The sequence below is a fragment of the Ambystoma mexicanum genome, chromosome 6p (genome assembly GCF_040938575.1).
Source record: "Ambystoma mexicanum isolate Mex_15411 chromosome 6p, UKY_AmexF1_1, whole genome shotgun sequence".
NCBI classification, from domain to species: Eukaryota; Metazoa; Chordata; class Amphibia; order Caudata; family Ambystomatidae; genus Ambystoma; species Ambystoma mexicanum.
Window position 1 is genome coordinate 636,350,675 of NC_090935.1, and position 22,795 is coordinate 636,373,469.

Genomic DNA, 22,795 nt, shown 5'->3' on the forward strand with positions numbered 1-22,795 from the left:
GGGGGGGTTAGGCCTCATTCCGTGAGTTGTCCTTGCCATCCGCCAGGTTATTATCCTCTAGCCACATGTTGGCTGCCTCTGGATTATCGAGGAATACCACTTTCTCTTTGTGGACGACCCTGAGGCGTGACGGATATAACAATCTATAATTTAGGTTCAGTTGTCGGAGCCTAGCTTTTATCGGGACAAATGAATTCCGCTCTCTCTGAACCTTCTGCGTGTAGTCCGGATAGATGGAAATTTTTGAGTCCCCTCTTTCGATGGGTCCCCCCTCCCTGGATCGCCGTAAGATAGTTTCTCTGTCCTGAAAATTCAGTATCTTAGCGATTATAGGTCTGGGGTGCGATCCAGGGGGAGGGCGCCTCTGGAGGGATCTGTGGGCCCTCTCGACCGAGAATCCCTGGGTCAGTTTGCCGGCCCCTATTTCTTGCAGCAGAAGGGTTTCGACGAAGGATATGGTGTTTGCCCCCTCGTTCCCCTCTGGGACGCCCAGGATCCTGATGTTGCTCCGTCTGGCCCGACCTTCGGCCTCCTCCGCCCTTTCCTCCAGGAAGGCAACTTTCCTCTTCAGGAGGGCAACTTCTGACTTCATGGCTGTAGTGGTCGTGGATGTTTCCTCCGTCGACTGTTCGACGGTCGTGACCCTCTCCGCTAAGTTGCGAGCGTCTTGGCGGATCAATTGGATATCAATTTTGAATTCGTCGATCTTAGAGTCTATATGCGTTTTTAGGGAGGCTATGGCATCAAGTATCTGAGAGTGATTATCGGCGGCCACCCCTTCGCCCGTCCGGGCGACTTCAGAGGAGCCGGCCCCGGCTTGAGTGAGGGTCTTCAGCTTGGTGGAAACAAAGGAGTCCATGGTGGCGGCTCTGGTCTTATTCTTGGCGGCCATCTTGAGGTGATGATTGCGGATGCCGTAGGCCTCAAAGGATAGATCGCTTGCAGGGTTGCTAGTGAGGCCCTCTTCTTAGCCGAAATTTCGGGCCGTAAGCTGTGTTTTGCCCCTGTGTCTGGTTGTGCGACCCACAGAGTCGGGTATCAGAAGAGTAAGGGTAGGCGGGAGGCCCCCCTCGCGGGTGAAGCGGGATCCCGCGCACCCTATCTTGTGGGGCTGGATCGGTAGAGTGACCCGAGCCAGGCCAGTCCTCTGTCAGACGGGCGGCACCCGGGGAAGTCGTTTTGCTTTCTCGTGCTTCCGCTTCTCCCCACCCGACCTGGAAGTCCGTTGGGGGAGGGATACCCCTCGTAGGCTCCGCTATGCGATGCGAGGCGCCATCTTGGATCCGATCAGAGCGGCAGGGGGGAGAGCCGCTTTAGGGCCACAGCTGCGTCTGGGGGGGTCCAATTCGGCGGGCCCAATGGTTATTCAGATGCAGGACCGCTTCCCCCAACCGCGCATTCCTCTGCAAGGGCTGGGGCCGCACATGAGCCGGAGAAAAAGGATCAGGAAACGGCGTCTCGGCCGGAGCTCGGCAGATCAGCTACCGCTCGCCATCGGCTCCAAGCCACGCCCCCCCACTCATGATGTACTTATCTTGTGTTTGCAGATTGATTTAGCAAAATTATTCAAAAACATATATTGCAATAGTGGGTCGCATCGAAATTAAAGCTTCTTCGTGTTATTAAGTATGTCAAGAACAGCAGGACAGGGCATTGTTGAACAGTTGCTCTCCCTTTCACTCTCAGTGCCCCACACCATAAAGAAAAAGGTATCCATACTCACATTCAGAAGACAAATCCAGTATTTCTTCGACGCTTTCAAAGGATGTAAACCTGTGTGAGGACGTAGATGTTTCCGAACTCTCTTCCAGTGAACTGATTGTGTTGTCCATTTGGGAAGTTACGGCTATGTGGAGATTTTCAGCTAGGCATAAGAAGGGTGATGTTTTACAACAAAAATATTAACATCAATAAAACATGAAGAAAGACTGCTGTTGATAATTATGATGACTCAAACATTACGGAAGCATGTAAAGTATACATCTGTGACCTTTTTAAACTGCAGTTTGCACAAAACTCATCTCCGCTATGCTCTCCTCTGAAAATAAAATACTTTATCAAAGACTACATGTACAATTTATTTGTAAACACATATTAGCACCGGCTCATAAGTGGCATTCTCAACTAAAGGATTTTATTCATGGCACATAAATGATTACATCCTGAGGGTTGTGGCTGTGACCCAGAATAACCCACAGTAAATTAATGAGACAGTGAAATGCACTGGGTCATGCAGAAGAAACATGGGCTTTCCTCATGGTCACCGAGATTCCACAGAGTCCCCCGCTCCCGCCGATGGAGGTGCTTCCCCTAGAATCAAGGTACAGGTAGACAATGATAGTACATATGTTACTCTGTAGTCTACCTATGACATTAGTCTGAGCTTTTGCTTTACATAGTGATGCTACTTGTTCACAGGGGAACATTTCAATCGCAGTCAATTACACCATAAACTGCAGGGCAGAAAGGGTTCAGGATGTGAATAGAGGAAGGTTATTCAAAGGATTGTGCCCGGCTGGAATACAGTATAACTGACCACCTCGGTAATCGTCTTCTGGGTATGTTGATGCCAATTTCCAGACAATCATGACAATAGCAAAATCAACTAAGCAGATTAGCATTGCTAGAGACTTTACAAAACCAACCACTGCTAAGAACCAGTAATTCCTACATTGTCATAAAAAACTCACAAACCCAGGGGCTAATCAGGAAATGACCATGAACATTCCTTATTTGCACCCACTACCTCAAACCCAATTTAAACACCTTTAAACCAGAGCAAATATGGATATGCTTGAAGCATCTCTGGGATGCTGCATTTCGACAGAAGCATCGAAAAGATGCTTCAGACATATCCATGGCTTGCTACAATTGTAGGCTTTGTAAATCTGATATAAAGCAGGAGGTGCAACCAGTGATTCTCGAAGGCTTATTGTCCCTCCTGTACAAACCGATTTGAATCAAGCCCTGTGTGTTTAGGAATTTGTATGAAGAGGCATTAGGAAACCTCTTGAACACATTTAATGCATGATGTGTCAAATGTAACACAGAAAAACATGTACATTGCATCTAATGTGGGAGCTTCATTTGAGGCACATTGTGTATTGGCTTCTCGATGTGTGGGGCCTGACACACAAGACAGTTTCATTAAGATTGTTGTCCTGTAGCGTGGCCCAACAGATTCTGTGCCCAAGCTCTACCACACGACCTTAGCGGATTCTTGCAAGGTTTGCTAGAGTAATGTTAATGTTTTCAGTATGCCATGAATCATAAGAAACCTGTCATAAACACCTTATTAATAATATTGTGCTATCCCAACATTCCCATCAAGCAAACCGTTCATAATGGGCAGAGAACGGGCTAGGAGTGCTGTGGCCGTCACAACCAAATAAGAACAAAACTGCAAATGTATTCTTAAAGTTTTGACATGAGTGAATGCACAAAGCTCCACAAGATGCTAAAGGTAGATTTGTAGAAACCTCTTAGAAGTTTATATCAAATTACACTCACTAATTAATAAATGCATCAACCGAAGTTAACCCTTTTATTGTGCAAATGACTAAACTGCAACTATTGTAAGTCAAAATAGGAATTGGACACCTTGCACTCTTAGTTATTTTTAGAAACCATTTGTTTGTATGAAGAAGGTTTGTTTTCTCTTTTGTACAAAAGAGAGATATTCAGATAATTTGAGGTGCATGGGAGAAAATTGACAGCCCTGGCATATGGGTTGTACATACAATAGAAACAAAATAAGTTCCCGATTTGAGAACTCCTGTCCCCTGCACGCTATCTATGGCTGAGTAAGCCCAATTAGTTTATAATTCCTAATGGAAATTCAATGAAAATATATTTGACACATCATATTCTTAATAAGTGCATATATTTTTAGGAAAAAAGAATTTGAAAAAAATAACTTAAGTAAAACTTCAAAGAAGGTTTTCAATTTGTTCTCAAAGATGATTTATTTTTCATACGAATATGCCCAACGCGTTTCGAGATCAATTCTCTTCATCAGGGGCTGTATTAATTCATTCAACGTTCAAATACTCCATAAATACAAAAGATATTTAGACATATATGTCAGAATTCAAGTTATCAAAAAAATTCATAGTGTAAAAGACAAACATTCACATATGTAAACTCAATAGGGGGAAAAGTTCATCCTTAGAGACCCTAGGTGGCAATCAATGCTATAGATTCATAATCTGATAGTCTTATGAACAACTGGATATATTGTTTATTTATAAGTAAGCATTCAAATGGTGCACATGACAGAAACCCAAACTAAGTAGTGGTGTTAGATACTTAATTCAATTACAAATTTTTTGGTCACAAAAATAAAAATGATCCTATATAGAATTGTGTGCATTTTTTAAGAAAAAAGAAGACGTAAAGGGGATGGCATACCGTGCTCTCCTCATTTTTCACAGGATGAACAAGTAAAGTAGAGCAATGCTGGACAATGTTGCTCCATATGTTCCGGTGTCATGGAATATTCAAAGCCCTCTCTAGAGGATGAACAATGTGTATATTAAAGAAAGATTTCCTGCTAGTACATACAATATGTAATATTGATTAAGTAGAAGCACTTACTGCTCAATGTTAAAGTTGGCAGTTGGTTTGTGGAGCTTCTACTAAGAGAAGGATTTTGCCCGACATCAAGGAAATACTTGAAAAAATGACATCCAATCAGTGGCGACCTGCAAAACATGACGCCATATTTTTATAGTTGCTACTAAGCATCTTAGTGGCAAACAATCAAGAACACCTATGGTGCTCAGTATGTACTAAGGCCATGGTGCGAAGCAGTGATCCTGTGACCCTGTGGCAGCCCAACAGACTAGTCCTCTCTGTAATAGGGAGCGGTAAGTATACTTACTAGGTTCGAGCAGAATAATCAATGCAGACGGAGCCGATCCAGCCATGCGCTGTGATCCAGGCTCACAAGATGGCGGAAAATATATACGTCATGACTGTGACGTCACCACGTAAGGACGTGAATGACGTCACTGATGTAAACAACAAAAAAATGATGAAATATATTTAGCCGTAAGAACGGCATGATATGAGGTTCACAAGATGGCAGAAAATATATACGTAATGATCGTGACCTCATCACGTAAAGAGGTGAATGATGTCACTGATGTCAACAATGAAAGAAATGGAAAAAAGATGAAAAATGTATTACGCTGTAGGAACGGCATAGTGTGAGGTAATAAATTGGAAGTGCACAAAAGGACACTCCAATGATCCAAAGGTCTAAAGGAGTAATTGTGACATTGATTATCTGCCGTGGGTGTCTACACGTAGGTCGGCAAGATAACTGTATAATGCATTGAACTGAGTTGGCGTATCACAGCCGATATCGATCAATTCCAAGGGAAAGTCGGACCAATAGTATCTCTTGAGCAACGGGTACAAGGCATAAAATGTAATGCAGTTTGTACCACAATGCAATTTCTGGCTTGTGAATATAAGGTCAGTTGTTATTAGGTGGATCTGTGTTCCTATCTTCCAATGTATAATACCATTCATGGATATAAGTACAACAGTAGTTAGCTGTGTATAAAGTTGACTGCCTCAGATTAATGAGTTCACAATCTTTTCATACACACAGTTAAAGATTTTCGGGACCTGTACACATACCAATTGCATATTCAGGCCATATTTATGGCATTGTAGAAAAGGATGTTATTCACATCACATACATATTTAACTATTTACATAATTGTGAATTGTTCTGTCTCCTTCATGGGAATGCACAATCTTGTTACTTAAAATGGCGCTTGCAGAATATAAATCATTGTCAATCAGGAGTGGTTAAATCTCATAAGCATTATTTGATGCATACAGTTTTTAAAGGAATGGGCCCAAGTAAAAATCCTTATTTAGTCTGTGAGGGATAACAGCATCTAATCTGTGTATCCAATGTAGTTCTCTCTGGGATAGTTTTTTGGCAAAGTCTCCCCCTCTAGGTAGTGAATGTACGACCTCTAGGATTGCCCATCTCAATTGTTTAATATTGCGGCCATTCTCTTTAAAATGTCTAAACACTGGAGATTGATCATTACTAGTCCTGATGTTTGATTTGGGTTCCGTCCAGCGTTCCTTTGCTTTCCGGATCATTTTGCTGATGTATTATTTCCCACAGGGGCATCTGAGGGCATAAATCACATTTTTCCTGCCACATGTTGCATAGTGAGTAAGGAATATTTGTTTTGCCATTACTGGGGTGGCGGATGTAATCTCCCTTGATTATATTAGTGCAATGTTGACAGTGCAAACATGGATAAGTGCCCGGTTTTTGTTTTCTCAAGGAGGTTTGATCTGTAGTGTTTCTCTTTTCAGCTCTGACCAAACTGTCTTTAAAGTTCTTACCGCTTTTGTAGGCTAACATAGGCGGTTCAGGGAACAACCTGCGTAGATTTGGATCCGATTTTATAAGGTCCCAGTTTTTGGTGATAATCCTCTTGATTTGGTAGCTTTGGCTGGAAAATTTCAAGGTATGGATTAGTCTTGTTGTTGGTTTTTTGGGTTTTTCTTCAAGGAGGTCAGTCCTTACTAGGGACTCCTTACGTGTAACTGCTTTCTCCAGTCTTAGCATCTGACTGAAGGGTAAATTGTCCTTGAGATGGGTTGGGTGGCAGCTATCAAAATGTAGTGTGCTGTTGCAATCTGTAGGCTTCCTGTAGATGCTGGTTTATTTTTTCAATATTGATGTCCAGAAAATGAATATTAGGTTGTCCTATTTCCAGAGTAAAAGTGATTCTCTCATTGCAACTGTTGAGATATTAGAAAAACAGGTTGAGTTCTTCTGTAGTGCCTTGCCATATCCCGAAGATATCATCTATGAACCTTTTCCAAAATACAATCTTGTTTTTCCAGGGATCTTTGTTCAGTACATGGGTCTCCTCAAAGTGGAACATAAAAATGTTCTCGTATGATGGTGCTACTGGTGAGCCCATAGATGTTCCGGCTGTTTGTAGATAGTATTTGCTATTAAAGCAAAAGTAGTTGTTAAAAAGAATGATATTAATTAATTCTATTGCAAAAACCTTTTGAATCAAAGTCTCTGTGCTTTAGGAGGAACCATTCTAATGAGTCGATCCCTTGTTGGTGTGGAATCGATGTGTACAAGCTATTCACATTCCAGGGATCCCCAAGGCTCAGGGAGGAACCTGGACCGAGAAACTGGCTGCATGGCGCAGGCACAGGCTGATGCATGTGTCTTAGCTCCATCCAATATGGCCCCCAGGTTGGACCAATTAGTCACATTCAACAGGGCCTCTAGAGGGCCATTGTACAAGTTCCATGGTGGTCTAGTGGTTCTGGGTGGGCCCAGGGCTATATAAACCCCGCCCTGGGCCACACCGAGCGCTTAGCGTTTTCTCCGGCTGCCAGCGTGACGCTTGCCTGTCACGGATCACCTTTGTTCTGCACTTCGGGTCAAGACATCTGAATCCTGTTCTGCACGACGTATCAAGACTCGTGCCTCAGCCCTGCACAACTTGTCAACCTCGGGAAGTCAGGAACTACACAACGCGAGTCAAGATTCATCACAGACACCAACCGGAACGTGCACGGACCGCAGGATATTTCAGACTCTGTTTCTTCGTCACCTGCTGGATTCCACCTGCGCCTCTGCATTCCACGCTCCTCTGCAGCATCTGCAAAGACATAAACACAGGGTAAGTGGTGCCCTGATGTACTGTGCTTATCCCGCCCACCACCTGCGCATCACTTACCTGGACTGTTGCCATTTCTGTGAGTACCCGCGCTGACCTCCTCCATTGGCTCGCCGCATCTGGGGGAAAGAAAACAGAAAGAGTTATAGACACATGAACAACTAACACGTGGGGAGGTGGACATAAGGATAGAACCCAGCGTGGATTTGGGGTGTCGCAGAGGGCCTGGGCATCCTAGTAACACAGTAAAAACAACTGGCAATCCGCCTAGCCTCAGTGAATGAACTGGGGGAAAGACTAGTAAAGGAACTGGGAGTCAGTCAAAAATCTCAGTGAAGAAACTGAGCTGAACTAATACAAGCCCCAGTGAGGAAACTGGGTAATAACATCACCGAACCAGTGAAGGAACTGGAAGTGACATTTGGTTTAAAATGCCTTAAAGGGGAACACAGGAGCGTTCCTGAAATCAAGTCTTCCAGGCCACTCCTGCCTCTCTGACCACTGGGTGACTAAACCTGCAGTGGGCAGAGTGGAGGGAGTGTTTTGGGCAACATCTGGAGGCATCCACAGACCAGACCAGAACTCGCCAAAGGTCCGGACCAGGCACTCCTGCAGGGCCCCAGAGGTAAGCGTTACAGAACGCTAAGCACACGTTATTGCTTTGCCTGGGTGCCATGGCTTTAGAGGTTGACCAGTTGGCGCTCCTGCTGGGCGAGTTGAGAGCCGAGGTACATGCAGCATGCTCGGAGACCAATGCCGTAAGAAAGGAGCTGGTAGTGAACCGGGAGAGGACTGAAGAGCTGGCAAGGCGCCTCACCAGTACTCGAGCAGGACAAACCCCATTGCATGGCTCAGCAGATGGAGCAGCAGCAGCAGCCTCCCAGATACAGGTAACCACTCCTGTTACTGTCCCGTTAGCTCCTCTGGAAAGATTCATGGGTGACCCACTGAAATACAGAGTATTCATGACCCAGTGTCGGATCCATTTTCTATGCTGACCAGGAGCGTTTCCGACAGACCAAACCAAGGTAGCCTTCATTCTGTCCTACCTAGGAGGGCATGCCGCTAATTGGTCAGTTCCGTTGGTCGACCGAGATGATCCATAACTTTGTACAATTTCAGCAAGAGATGGACAAGGTCTTCTCCCACCGTACCCGGGGATATGCTCTGGATGCCGAATTGCTAGGAATTGCAGTGGATCCTGGGACAAAGGTCCCAGGATCCACTGGCATACATTACTACATTTAATCGACTGGTGGCTGAAACCAAATGGCCAGAGGACAAGAGAACCACCCTATTCTATCAGGGTTTACGAAGTGAGTTGAAGGACGTTCTAGCACAGGTCGTGAACCCGCCCGATCGCTGTGCTGAGTATATAGATCTGGTATTCCAGCTTGACCACCGCCTGCAGGAAAGAATGTCCGACCGGACCCGTTTTGAAAACCGGCCCTTGTACATCTGACCCCGGGATACGCCACGGACCACTGATAATGCACCTGAACCAATGCAGTTGGGAAGCATTCGAGGACCACTGACCAAAGAGGAAAGAGAACGACGCAGGAAACAACAATTATGTTTGTACTGTGGTAAAGCAGGACATTTCTTAAAGGACTGCCCAAACAAGATAACTGGGAAGCCTTTGGGGGCTATGGAGGCCACGACAGAGCCACAAGAGCCACAGGAAAACTACATGGCTCGACAAGAGTAGAGACCAGCTTGTCGGGACAAGAAGAGACGTCAACGGTCTCGCATCTAACAACGCCAGTTATCCTACTATGCCCCGAACAGCCACACTGTATGCACGCCTTGGAAGCATACATCGACTGCGGAGCAGTAGGCAACTACATGGACATCAATATGGCCCAACGGATAGGGGTGCCTGCCCAAAAAAGGGAAAAGGCTGATACCATATTGTCCGTGAATAGAACTCAGTTGACTTCTGGGCCGGTGAGCCAATGTACTGGAATGGTTGAGATGCTATGCCACGACGGCCATCGGGAAAACATAGTCTTCGACCTTATTAGCGCCCCTCAGTTCCAGTTAATTCTGGGAATGCCCTGGGTAGTATGTCATAACCCTGTTATAGTTTGGCGTAAGCACACGGTGAAGTTTCCACCCGAATGTGCTCAGACCTGTTATCCAGCTTCGGTTAAAAGCCAAGAGAAATCTGAGCCAACAATACCAACAGCAAGGGCTGTCCTTGGGATCGTAGGTCAACTGCCTCCAGAGTATGACGATTTTCAGGAATGTTTTTCGCAAGGAACAGGCCAATGTATTACCACCCCACAGGCCCTACGATTGCCAGATTGACCTAATCCCAGGAGCACAACTTCCATGTAGCCGTATCTACGCCCTTACAGAAAAGGAAAACCAACACCTACGTGAATACCTGGACCAGTACCTTGCCAATGGGTTCATTCGGCCTTCCAAATCCCCAGTCTCCTCAGCTCTCTTCTTCGTCCCCAAGAAGGAGGGGGACCTGAGGAAATCCATAGAATACAGAAGGCTCAACAAAATCACGGTAAAAAAACTGTATGCTTTGCCCCTGATCCCTGTACTCCTAGACCAAGTAAAAGGGGCAAAGGTCTATACGAAATTGGACCTCAGGGGGGCCTATCACTAGGTTCGCGTGAAGGCTGGAGACGAGTGGAAGACAGCCTTCCGCACCAAATTTGGACTATTTGAGTACACTGTCATGCCCTTTGGGCTATGCAACGCCCCAGCAGCCTTTCAGTACTTTATGACAGATGTACTAAGAGAACTATTGGACGTTTGCGCTATGGTTTACATAGACGACATCGTGATCTATTTCGAAACCATCGAAGAACACGTACACCGCGTAAGAGCAGTCCTCACTAAGTTGTGTCAATACCATCTGTTTGCAAAACTTGAAAAATGCGCCTTTCACGTCACCATGGTGGAATTCCTTGGATAAATACTTAGTCCACAGGGCATCCAGATGGACAAACGCAAGGTGGAAGAAATATTGCAATGGCCGTCGCCTACTTCAATCAAAACGGTCGAGAGCTTCTTAGGCTTTGCAAACTTCTACAGGAGGTTCATTGTTGACTTTTCAGAGGTAGTCCATCCAATTACGTCATTGCTCAGAAAGAACTGCATTTTTCATTGGACCGCCGAAGCCGAGAAAGCTTTCCAGGAACTGAAAACACGATTTACCACAGCACCAATACTCAGCCACCCAAATCCAAACCTCCCATTTCTGGTTGAAACAGACGCTTCCAATGTGGCGATGGGGGCAGTGTTGTCCCAGAGAGATCCAGGTTCCAACCAACTACATCCAGTGGCCTTTTGGTCAAGAAAATTTAATCCAGCAAAACTGAATTATGCAGTGACCAACAAGGAACTTCTTGCCATAAAAGCAGCTTTCAAAGAATGGCGGCACCATCTCCTAGGAGCACGACATCCAGTTGCAGTGCTTACCGACCATCGCAACCTGCAATTTCTATAGACAGCCAGGGCGCAAACACCACGACATCTGCGATGGGCTCAGTCTTTCTCAGATTACGATTTCACAGTCAGTTATCGTCCCGGGGTGAAAAATGGAAAAGCGGATGCGCTATCACGAATTGGCTGGAATACTGAGAAAGAAGACGCGTACTCATCCCCTCCTCCACAGCCCATCATACCCGAAGAGAAGCTAATTGGGTTAATTAGCAATCACCAGGCCACACAGGAGAATCTACATGAAAAAGTCAAGGAAGCCATGACCCCAATGCAAGTACAAACATGGGTTTCACAGGGACCATAACGTACTGCAATCAACAATCTGCCATATCATCAAAAGCGCCTCTATTTGCCACATCATGAGATGCAAGAATTAATCATGAACACTTATCATGATGCTCTTACAGCAGATCATCCTGGCATAGCAAAAACCATGGCAAAAATTCAACGACATTTCTGGTGGCCTACTTGGCGAAAAGACATTGTGCAACATGTGAAGTCCTGCGATGTCTGTGCTAGGAACAAGGCACCCAGAACCAAGCCTCAAGGATTGCTTCACCCTTTGTCAATTCCACCGACCCCATGGCACACTATCTCCTTAGCCTTTATCACAGACCTATCCCCCTGTGGAGGTTATAATACTATACTGGTAGTAGTGGACCTCTTAACTAAAATGGCGCACTTCATCACTCTGAAAGGCATACCTAACTCAGGACAGCTAGCTCAAACCTTCCTGACCAACATTGTCAGACTACACGGATTCCCTTCAGTGGTAATTTCAGACCGGGGAAGCCAGTTTGTGTCCAAATTTTGGAGGGCTTGCTGTGCCAAAGCTCAGATTGAGGTATGCCTGTCTACCAGTCACCATCCACAGACCGATGGACAGACCGAAAGGACAAATCAATCACTCGAGCAGTACCTTCGGTGCATGCTTGCCCAAACAGAACAGAACTGGAAGGAGCTACTATGGGCAGCTGAATATGCGTATAACAACACGGTTCATAGTTCCACCGGAATATCAAATCTTTTCTTCTTATATGGACGAGATCCACAAACTTCCACCCTAGACCCACCAGCGGCTTTGGACATGCCAGCTGTGTGCACCCTGCACACCAACATTAAAGAAACCCTGAAAAAGGCTACACAAGCCCTCCAAGAAGCCAAAACAAACCAGAAGCGTTTTGCAGACAGAAAAAGAACACCTGAGCCCCAGTATCAGATTGGAGACAAAGTATGGCTGTCTACAAAGCATATACAGCTAAAAGGACCCAGGAAATTCCACCCAAATAAAATTGGTCCATACTCGATAAAGAACATTGTTAATCCTGTGGCCATGGAACTCGATCGACCACCCGTACTCCGTATACATCCAGTATTTCATGTTTCATTGCTGAAACCAGTACATCCAGGGACCCAAGACACCCTTAAGAGACCTCCACCTATAATAGTGCAGGGAGAAGCCAGATACGAAGTCAGAAACATCCTGGACTCTAAAATTGTCTGAAAGAAACTCTATTACCTAGTGGACTGGAAGGGCTATGGAATACTGGATCGGACTTGGGAACCAGTGGAACATCTACATGCACCTCGCCTAGTGGCTCGTTACCATAGGGAATATCCGGAACGGCCAGGCCCCGGAGTAGCTCTCCTTGGGGGGGGAGCTTGGGGGGACTGCTGTCATAATTCCAGGAACCCCCAAGAGTCAGGGAGGAACCTGGACTGAGAAACTGGCTGCCTGGCGCAGGCACAGGCTGATGCATGTGTCTTAGCCCCATCCAAGATGGCCCCCAGGTTGGACCAATTAGTGACATTCAACATGGCCTCTAGACATTCAACATGGCCTCTAGAGTGCCATTGTACATGTTCCATGGTGGTCTAGTGGTTCTGGGTGGGCCCAGGGCTATATAAACCCCACCCTGGGCCACACCCAGCACTTACCGTTTTCTCCGGCTGCCAGCGTGATGCTTGCCTGTCACGGATCACCTTTGTTCTGCACTTCGGGTCAAGACGTCTGAATCCTGTTCTGCACGACGTATCAAGACTCGTGCCATCAGCCCTGCACAACGTGTCAACCTCGGGAAGCCAGGAACTACACAACGCGAGTCAAGATTCATACCAGACACCAACCGTAATGTGCGCGGACCGTGCGATACTTCAGACTCTGTTTCTTCGTCACCTGCTGGATTCCACCGGCGCCTCTGCATTCCGTGCTTCACCACAGAATCTGCAAAGACATAAACACAGGGTAAGCGGTGCCCTGAAGATACTGTGCTTATCCCGCCCACCACCCACGCATCACTTATCTGGACTGTTGCCCTTTCTGTGAGTACCCACGCCAACCTCCTCCACTGGCTCGCCGCATCTGGGGGAAAGAAAACAGAAAGAGTTATAGACACGTGAACAACTAACACGTGGGGAGGTGAACATAAGGATAGAACTCAAGGTGGATTTGGGGTGTCGAAGCAGGCCTGGGCATCCTAGTAACACAGTGAAAACAACTGGCAATCCGCCTAACGTCAGTTAATGAACTGGGGGAAAGACTAGTAAAGGAACTGGGAGTCAGTCAAAAAGCTCAGTGAAGAAACTGAGCTGAACTAATACAAGCTCCAGTGAGGAAACTGGGTAATAACATCACTGAACCAGTGAAGGAACTGGAAGTGACATTTGGTGTAGGACGCCTTAAAGGGGAACACAGGAGCGTTCCTAAAATCAAGTCTTCCAGGCCACTCCTGCCTCTCTGACAACTGGGTGACTAAACCTGCAGTGGACAGAGTGGAGGGAGTGTTTTGGGCAACATCTGGAGGCATCCATAGACCGGACCAGAACTCGCCGACAGTCCGGACCAGGCACTCCTGCAGGGCCCCAGAGGTAAGCGGTACACTTACTGACTATGCAACATGTGACAGCAAAAACGTATTTTATGCCCCCAGATGCCCCTGTGGGAAATATTACGTCGGCAAAACGATCCGGAAAGCAAAGGAACGCTGGACGGACACAAATCAAATATCAGGACTAGTAATGATAAATCTCCAGTGTTTAGACATTTTAAAGAGAATGGCCACAATATTACACAATTGAGATGGGCAATCCTAGAGGTAGTACATTCACTACCTAGAGGGGGAGACTTTGCCAAAAAACGATCCCAGAGAGAACTAAATTGGATACACAGATTAGAAGCTGTTAACCCTCACGGATTAAATGATAATTTTTACTTGGGTCAATTCCTTTAAAAACTGTATGCATCAAATAATGTTAATGGGATTTAACCACTCCTGATTGACAATGATTTATATTCTGCAAAAGCCATTTTAAGTAACAAGATTGTGCATTCCCATGAAGGAGACAGAACAATTCGCAATTATGTAAATTGTTAAATATGTATGTGATGTGAATAACATCCTTTTCTACAATGCCATAAATATGGCCCGAATATGCAATTGGTATGTGTACAGGTCCCGAAAATCTTTAACTGTGTGTATGAAAAGATTGTGAACTCATTAATCTGAGACAGTAAACTTTGAACACAGCTAACTACTGTTGTACTTATATCCATGAATGGTATTATACATTGGGAGATAGAAACACAGAATCCACCTAATAACAACAGACCTTATATTCACAAGCCAGACACTGCATTGTGGTACAAACTTACATTTTATGCCTTTTGTACCCGTTGCTCAAGAGATACTATTGGTCCGACTTTCCCTTGGAATTGATCGATATCGGCTGTGATATGCCAACTCAGATTTTCAATCTAGACAGCATTAGATGCATCTATTCTTTATAAAAAGATCAATGCATCATACAGTTATCTTGCCGACCTGCGTGTAGACACCCACGGCAGATAAGCAATGTCACAATTACTCCTTTAGACCTTTGGATCATTGGAGTGTCCTTTTGTGCACTTCCAATTTATTACCTCACACTATGCCGTTCCTATGGCGTAATACATGTTTCATTTTTTTCCAGTTCTTTCATTGTTGACATCAGTGACGTCACGATCATTACGTATATATTTTCTGCCATCTTGTGAACCTCACACCATGCCGTTCTTTCGGCTAAATATATTTTATAACTTTTTTATCGTTTACATCAGTGACCTCATTCACGTTCTTACGTGATGACATCATAGTCATGACGTATATATTTTCTGCCATCTTGTGAGCCTGGATCACAGCGCGCGGCTGGAACGGCTCCGTCTGCATTGATGATTCTGCTCGAACCTAGTAAGTATACTTACCGCTCCCTATTACAGAGAGAAATAGTCTGTTAGGCAGCCACAGGGGGACAGGATCACCGCTTCGCACCATGGCCTTAGTAAATACTGAGCACCATAGGTGTTCTTGATTGTTTGCCACAAAGATGCTTAGTAGAAACTATAAAAATATGGCATCATGTTTCGCAGGTCGCCACGGATTAAACGTCACTTTTTCAAGTATTCCCTTGATGTCTGGCAAAATCCTTCTCTCAGTGTAAGCTCCACAAGCCAACTGCCAACTTTAACATTGAGTAGTAAGTGCTTCTACTTAATCAATATTACATATTGTATGTACTAGGAGGAAATCTTTCTTTAATATACACATTGTTCATCCTCTAGAGAGGGCTCTGAATATTCCATGACACCGGAATATATGGAGCACTATTGTCCAGCATTGCTCTACTTTACTTGTTCATCCTGTGAAAAATAATTTGATCACGGTATGCCATCCCCTTTACGTCTTCTTTTTTCTTCTATTTTTTTTAAAAAATGCACACAATTCTATATAGGATCATTTTTATTTTTGGGACCAATTGCAAAATTTGTAATTGAATTAAGTATCTAACACCACTACTTAGTTTGGTTTTCTGTCATGTGCACCATTTGAATGCTTACTTATATATAAACAATATTTCCAGTTGTTCATAAGAATATCAAATTATGGATCTATAGCATTGACTGCCACCTAGGGTCTCTAAGGACAAACTTTTTCCCGCATCGAGTTTACATATGTGAATGTTTGTCTTTTACACTATGACTTCTTTTGATAACTTGAATTCTGACATATATGTCTAAATTTCTTTTGTATTTATAGAGTATTTGAACGTTGAATGAATTAATACAGCCCCTGATGAAGAGAATTGATCTCGAAATGCGTTGGGCATATTCATATGGAAAATAAATAATCTTTGAGAACAAATTGAAAACCTTCTTTGAAGTTTTACTTAAGTCATTTGTTTCAAATGCTTTTTTCCTAAAAATATATGCACTTAAATAGAATATGATGTGTCAACTATATTTTCATTGAATTTCCATTAGGAATTATAAACTAATTGGGCTTACTCAGCCATAGATAGCGTGCAGGAGACAGGAGTTTCCAAATCGGGAACTTATTTTGTTTCTACTATTGTAAGTCAAGCCAATCCATTGATACTTTTGGTCATCCTGTTTCTAAACTCTCAGTTTCGGACCAGTCATGGTGAATCAAAATTGTAAATTTCACAGCACCTATCCATAAATTCACCCCTGGAGTCTTAATCACCCATTTGTTATTTACAATAGAGCCACCATTTGCTTAGCAGGTATTTCTTATCAATGTCTGATTGGATGCTTATCCACCTTTTCCGTAAACCCTGATCACCGTGATCAATTAGCACATATACGATGTGAGAATACAAAAACAAATTCCTTACTATATCAATATTGCTTTTCATAACAAACCTTGGAGAAATCTCACCTAAGAAACACTGTGCACCAGTGAAAAAACATTTTTGTTATAAAAAAAAACACCACTGGGGGAACACTGTATAAGACTGATGCAATATAAATGTCAAAGATTCAATTCCAGCAGCTTCTTAGGGAGACAAAAAGCCATTGTAGCCAACATCCCTGGGACACAATAGGCAATGCAGTAGCAGAAGATCAGCACTGGAGAGCTGAATGCATGCAAATAATTGTGCTTGCTGCCACTCTAGAGCATCAATTACACTAATGGAAGCAGACAGCTTCAGGCTTAAGATCCACGAGAGTAATGATCATGTATCTAATTAATAAGAGTTTGCATATGACAGGAAAGGGTGCTGATATGATGTAGAAGTAGAGTCTAGAGGTGTGTGTATGGCAATTAAAGGTGGATGGAGAGTTTAAAAAGAAAGGGAGGCAAAGATGCTGGATGCGAGGGTGCCTGAGGAGCCTGATTTGGGAAATATCTGGATGCAATATGGGGGGTAATTGTGGAAGAGGTAGATAGAGAAAAACAGTGAGAGACCAAACTAAGAAGGAAGGCAACATTCTGATTGCTTGTTGACAATTAAAATGAGGGTAGCTGGGAGCTGGTGGTGGCTGGAATGGCTGATATTTAACCTGGGATATTAGTGGAGAAGGAGAAAGTGTACAGAGAGGTGAAGAAAACTGTGATTTTGTGAGATTGCATGAATTATTGCGAGATTAGAAATGCTATTTTGAGATGAGAGAATGTGCAAAAAATGCAGATGTGTCATTACAGCCCATGTGCAGCGGGCTGTAACAGGCGTCATCAAACAAAAGAAAACAGAACTGTTGAATGGAATCTTGACGTGAGCAATGTCCAGATTAAATTTTGTTTGAGCATGTATGTAGTGGGCGAGAACAAGCAGTCCATGTACGACTGGGCAAGGGAGTGAGACTGTGATATTTCATAGAATATGGTGTAATGCTAATGATATCATCTCAACCAAATTGTCCACATTCATCTGCAGAGGCTGCTATCTCCCTTTCATACCCATCATTCTTGCATCAAAGCATGTGAGAATAAATAAAGCACACAGCAACACGTGAAACCTTCACCCCAATAAAGGGTAGTTATGATCTCCACTCTGCACCACCACAGGGTAAATATTGTCCATGCTGTTCACCAGTTATGAGCTCCTTGAGAAGCTTTGTTGAGGAGCATGGATACAATGGGGTTTGTACTTTGATCCCAAGTGACAACCGTTGAGGTTCAGACCTTCGTTTTACCCTCAATCTTCATCACAAAATGATATTTGAATCACAAACGTAGCACTTTTCTCTTCCAAAATATTAAAGCCTTCATCCAGTGTAGAGAAGTTCATTGGACAGTTCAAGTACAAAGATTCTTTTAACACCATCAGGGTAGGACCATTACAATTTTACAAGACTAAGAGGTATGACTGTGGGATGTGTATGCTGTCGTCGGTTTTAAATGAAAACACATGCTTGAAGATATTTCTCGTAAACAACTTCCTATTGTCATCATCAGTCAAAACGGTTCTGTATGTGCATTAGCTGTTTTCTATCCTTATACAATCTGTGTTATCTATTTTTTTGATGAGAGAAAAAGCATAGAATATGTCTGTGCTGAACATATTCAGACAGATTCAAAATGTTTTCCGCAAGAGCAAGTGAGTAGATGGCTGTGAGCAACTCAAAGTTAATCTTGTATACTTGATTTTGTTACTTGGTAACTAAAAGAAATATGTAAGCATCTTCTAAAGGGCCAAGTGATAAACTGCATCTGTGGGGATACGAATAGTTATTTTGGAACACAAATGTGAATGCAAGTCAAAGTGAAATCACATTTTTCCAAAACCCCCGTATCTTTGCACCTTCTGATTCTGAATCTGCACACATGTAAATAGACTCAATTATTATGGCTTGAACCTGTAACCAGTGAATGCTCTGAATAAACGCACACCCACTTCAAGAATTTTAAACATACCTTCCCTGAGAGCAGCGTTCAGCAGTGATGAGGCTTGTGGAATTTCACCTGTGTCAGGCTTCACCAAGAGGTTGTGTTCCAGGTGGATATCCTCTCCGGCACTCATTCCCGCGAGTTCTGCATATATGTGAAGCTTATCATCCAGAAAACCACAGATCTGCTGATCCTGGTTACTGAGTAATTCTGTAAAATTAAGTGATGTTTAATGACTGTTTTTATAGTTTGTGCACAAAAAACAAATGTAGAAATAAAGTTATTAGATGTCAGGGGCATTAGAATTGTTGGAATTGTGGAACCACATATCTTTAAAAGATACAAGAAACAGGTCCTTCAAAAAGAACAGACCCAACGTTTGTGCCTTCGCTATAGAGTCTCAGAACACAAATACTTGGAAGCTCTAAACGAAGGAAATTCAGCATGTCACGACTCATTCAGCCACCAACTAGAACATGGAAGCTGGTGTTTGGGATATCCAAAATACAAAGTGTTCAGACAACATTTTTGGAGATTCTGCAGTGCCATTTTATGGCACCCCTAAGTATTTTCTTTTTCCTTTTTTGATTTGCTGACCTATGTTATGATTCCAAGAACAGGGGTGCGTTTTAAGAAACCTATGTTGTCCCGTGTGCGATTCAATCAACCTACAATGGTGTTATGGAGTAGACTGGTGGCAGCTGTAATGTAGCTTTGACGTCACTGTGGGTGCAGCCAGTTTTACGACATTAGTAGCCCAAAGCATTGGTATGGTAGACACTATTCTACTAACATATTTTTTTAAGTCCTACGACTTGCCCTTTACTTTGGGACATCCCTTTGTCTGTGCTGATCATGAGTTAGGAATAAAAAAGTGTTAGGGAGTTTTACTAAAGTCGACCTATGGTAGGACTGTAGAAGGCTCACTCTAAGGAGTACAGGGCCCCAACTCTTAGGTTTGGCCTGAACTACCCAAAAGGTTTGTTAGCTATGATCGAGCAGCTAGGCTTAGTCTAGGAGGGAGAAGGGCTGTAGGTAAGTACAAAAAACTCAGGGCACAGCTATAGTCAAGAATACACTTTATACGCTGTAGTTATACAAAAATATGGTTATTTACTATAGATACAAAGACAATTTTAAAATCATTACAGTTCTTGTAAGTAAAAATAGTTCACACTGATTGACATATACATTAGATATTTGCTGGTTCAATACTCAGTTCAATAGTAGACCTTTTGATGATAAAAGGTAAGTATAGAGTAGCTTCAGATAAGCAAATCCTTCATCACCCAACATTTACTTAATTAGCAATACTGGTAGGTTGGAAACTTTAGGAAAACCTTATCTTTAGGAGTCCAAACTTAACTGGGGATTTAGTGTCTCAAAAGTCTGATGGGGACCAGTGGGAGACCAGTGACTCTTGGGTGGCAGAACAAAGGAAGACAGACACTGTCAAAGTTGTCAAATATAAGAAGAGCATTTTCGTAACAAGTAGGTTATGGAATTGGATTCAAAGGGTTCGGGGCGCTAGATAGGCTAATAAACACACGAAAGGACTGGGGGTGGGTGAATACCCTGTACAAAATCACTAAAGTTTTGACACAAACATAGTACAGGTAAATAAAAAAGTCTATTAGTTATTGTTTAGTCATGTAATAGCATACCAACTAGATGACCCTCCAACCGTACTAACTGTGCCCTCAGAGCAGTGAATATCCCTAGTCACCGGTGGTAAGCCGCCTATCTAGGGTGAGTGGACAGGAAGAGGCTGACCCTATTGCTCGAAATTAAGTTAAGAAATGCACAAGGGGGACACCTCCCACTGGGCCCACATTGCTTAGTTCTAACAGGAACTCTGGTTGTTTTAATGGTACTGCTTCCAAGATCTTTCAATCTTTCAAATCATACACTTAAAAAATGTGTGAACTTTGTCCATTCACATATTGATGTACGGTGTCCCTTGGTTACTGGGAGATCCCTAAATTAGATTTGGCCGGTTGGAGGGTCATATAGTTGGTATGCTATTACATGACTGATCTATAACTAATAGACTTGTACCCGTACTATGTTTGCGGGCTAGATAGGCCACCTGAAGGATTTCAGCCTCCAGGACCGATGACCTTAGGCCCAGGAGAACACAGTTGGGTAGTCCACCCAGTGACTCGGGAAGCTCAGGAGGAGCAAACAGAAACACAACAACTGCCCAGATAAGTACCCAGGAGTCAGACAGCACCTTCTAGGATGAAGAACAACAATGTCATTGGTAGGTCCCCACGGGAAGACGGCAGAAACTCCGGTTTGGGTCCCTGGCCTTGGTGGCTGGAGGAGGAACTTTTGGCAGGAGCAGATGGTCAAACTCTGACAAAGGGATGCCAAGCAGATACTCCTCATGGCACTTGTTTCTAGAGGCTCGACACAGGCTTTTTAGCAGCATCAGTTGTCTTCCAGCAGACTTTCTTCCTTCTCCCGGTACTCCACTCTTCTGAGAGGACTTCTATGATCAGGATGGAGTCTCTGTAGGCCCAGACAGATGCCCACAAGCTTGCAGCCACAACCGCATGGGACGAGACGATGCACCGCAGCAGTGCCAGTGGTACCAGGGTATTCAGATATTGCAGGTCTGGAAGGTTGCAGCACTTCATGGGATAGCTCAAACTGTAGCTTGTCTCGAGTCCGGTTGGGCCCACCAGTCGAATGGAGGAAGTAATCCGGTCTGGATCTTCTCTTTCTCACAGAAGAGATGGTTGGAGCAGCAGATTTGGTGTTCGCTGGAGGTAGATGCAGACGCATTCTTCTTTCTTCCTCTTCGGAATGGATCTTCCACTGGTCGACTCTGGCTTCAGTATCAAGAACCTCGCCTTTTATGCAGGAACCCAGCCCATCAGCATGCATGCAACATTCAAACTTTGGGTGGTGGCAGACAGCCAGGCACCCAGTCAGAACTGGATCCAAGGAGACACACTGGAGGACAAAGACCTGGGGATTTCCAGTGACCTCCCAGTTTCCTGTCCTCTCAGACACATTGGTGCCTTTGGATGGGCTTCCCAATGGGAGCCCGACAAAGACGGAGGAATGAGCGGGACAAGAAGGCTCAGGAAAGGCCAAGCTGTTGTGAGTTGGTGGAAAAGGAAACAGACACCATTTTGGAACAAGGGTGCCCCATGTGTCCCTTACCGCAGCTGCGAATACAGCCTGTGATGTAAGTTTCACAAAATCAGTAGAAAAACATTCACGGCAACCAGCCACTCAGTTAGACTTGTCACTGTAACTAGAAAGTTGCGGCAGAAGTGAGAAAATGGATACAATGTGTCCTCTCAGCACTCTGCATAAGGTGGTGTGTGCAGAGCTTACAAAGAAAAGCATAGTTAGGATATAAAGTGTCTCTCTGTCTTTGGTAACGTTAGCTATTAAAAGGGGAAAAAAGGCAACTCAAGGAGCTCCCAGCAACATGCACAGAAAGTGATGAACGCTGCAACAATAAATAACAGATGCTTTGTTGGAGGGAAGCATGATTCCAAAAAGATACAACCAAAAGCTTGAAAAGGGGTCCCAAAGGTAGAGTAAAGGACTGAGTGTGGACAAAGGTTCCCACTCACTCAGGAGAACTGGTAAAAAATCCAAGAGTCCAGCAAGAAGTGCTGGGGGACTCACAATTGGGGAGAATTACACCCAAAATTCTACCTAACAAAAAGGCCTTTGTGTTAACACGCTCACTCTGAGCCCAGCCCTGCCATGTCATAGAGTGGTTTAAACTACTGCGGTAGCCAAGTTTCCTTCCCCTGAAGAGCCCAATACACCTCCTTTATGGGTACAACTGAAGGTTTGCCAATTTTTTCAGGTCAGCCTGACTGACTGGCCACCAAAATGGTTGTGTTCCTGCCTGATTTGTGATTGGGAGGACAGTCTTGGGGCAGACCATGAGGGAATGTATATTTAGGGGAGACCGTCTCCTACTCATTTTCCAGATGGTTACCT

At 44.1% G+C, this 22,795-nt stretch overlaps 1 protein-coding gene across 6 annotated transcripts in view; it reads right to left on the bottom strand.

Annotated features, from left to right (window-relative positions):
• Positions 1-22,795, bottom strand: part of ARHGEF28 (Rho guanine nucleotide exchange factor 28) — a 1,591,074-nt gene that overhangs the window by 114,117 nt on the left and 1,454,162 nt on the right. For all 6 annotated transcript variants that reach the window (XM_069627491.1, XM_069627492.1, XM_069627490.1 and 3 more), the window contains 2 exons: positions 18,848-19,030; positions 1,724-1,864 (listed from right to left, as the gene is read on the bottom strand). In XM_069627491.1, the coding sequence (XP_069483592.1) occupies positions 1,724-1,864; positions 18,848-19,030 (324 nt within the window). The remainder of the gene's footprint in view (positions 1-1,723; positions 1,865-18,847; positions 19,031-22,795) is intronic.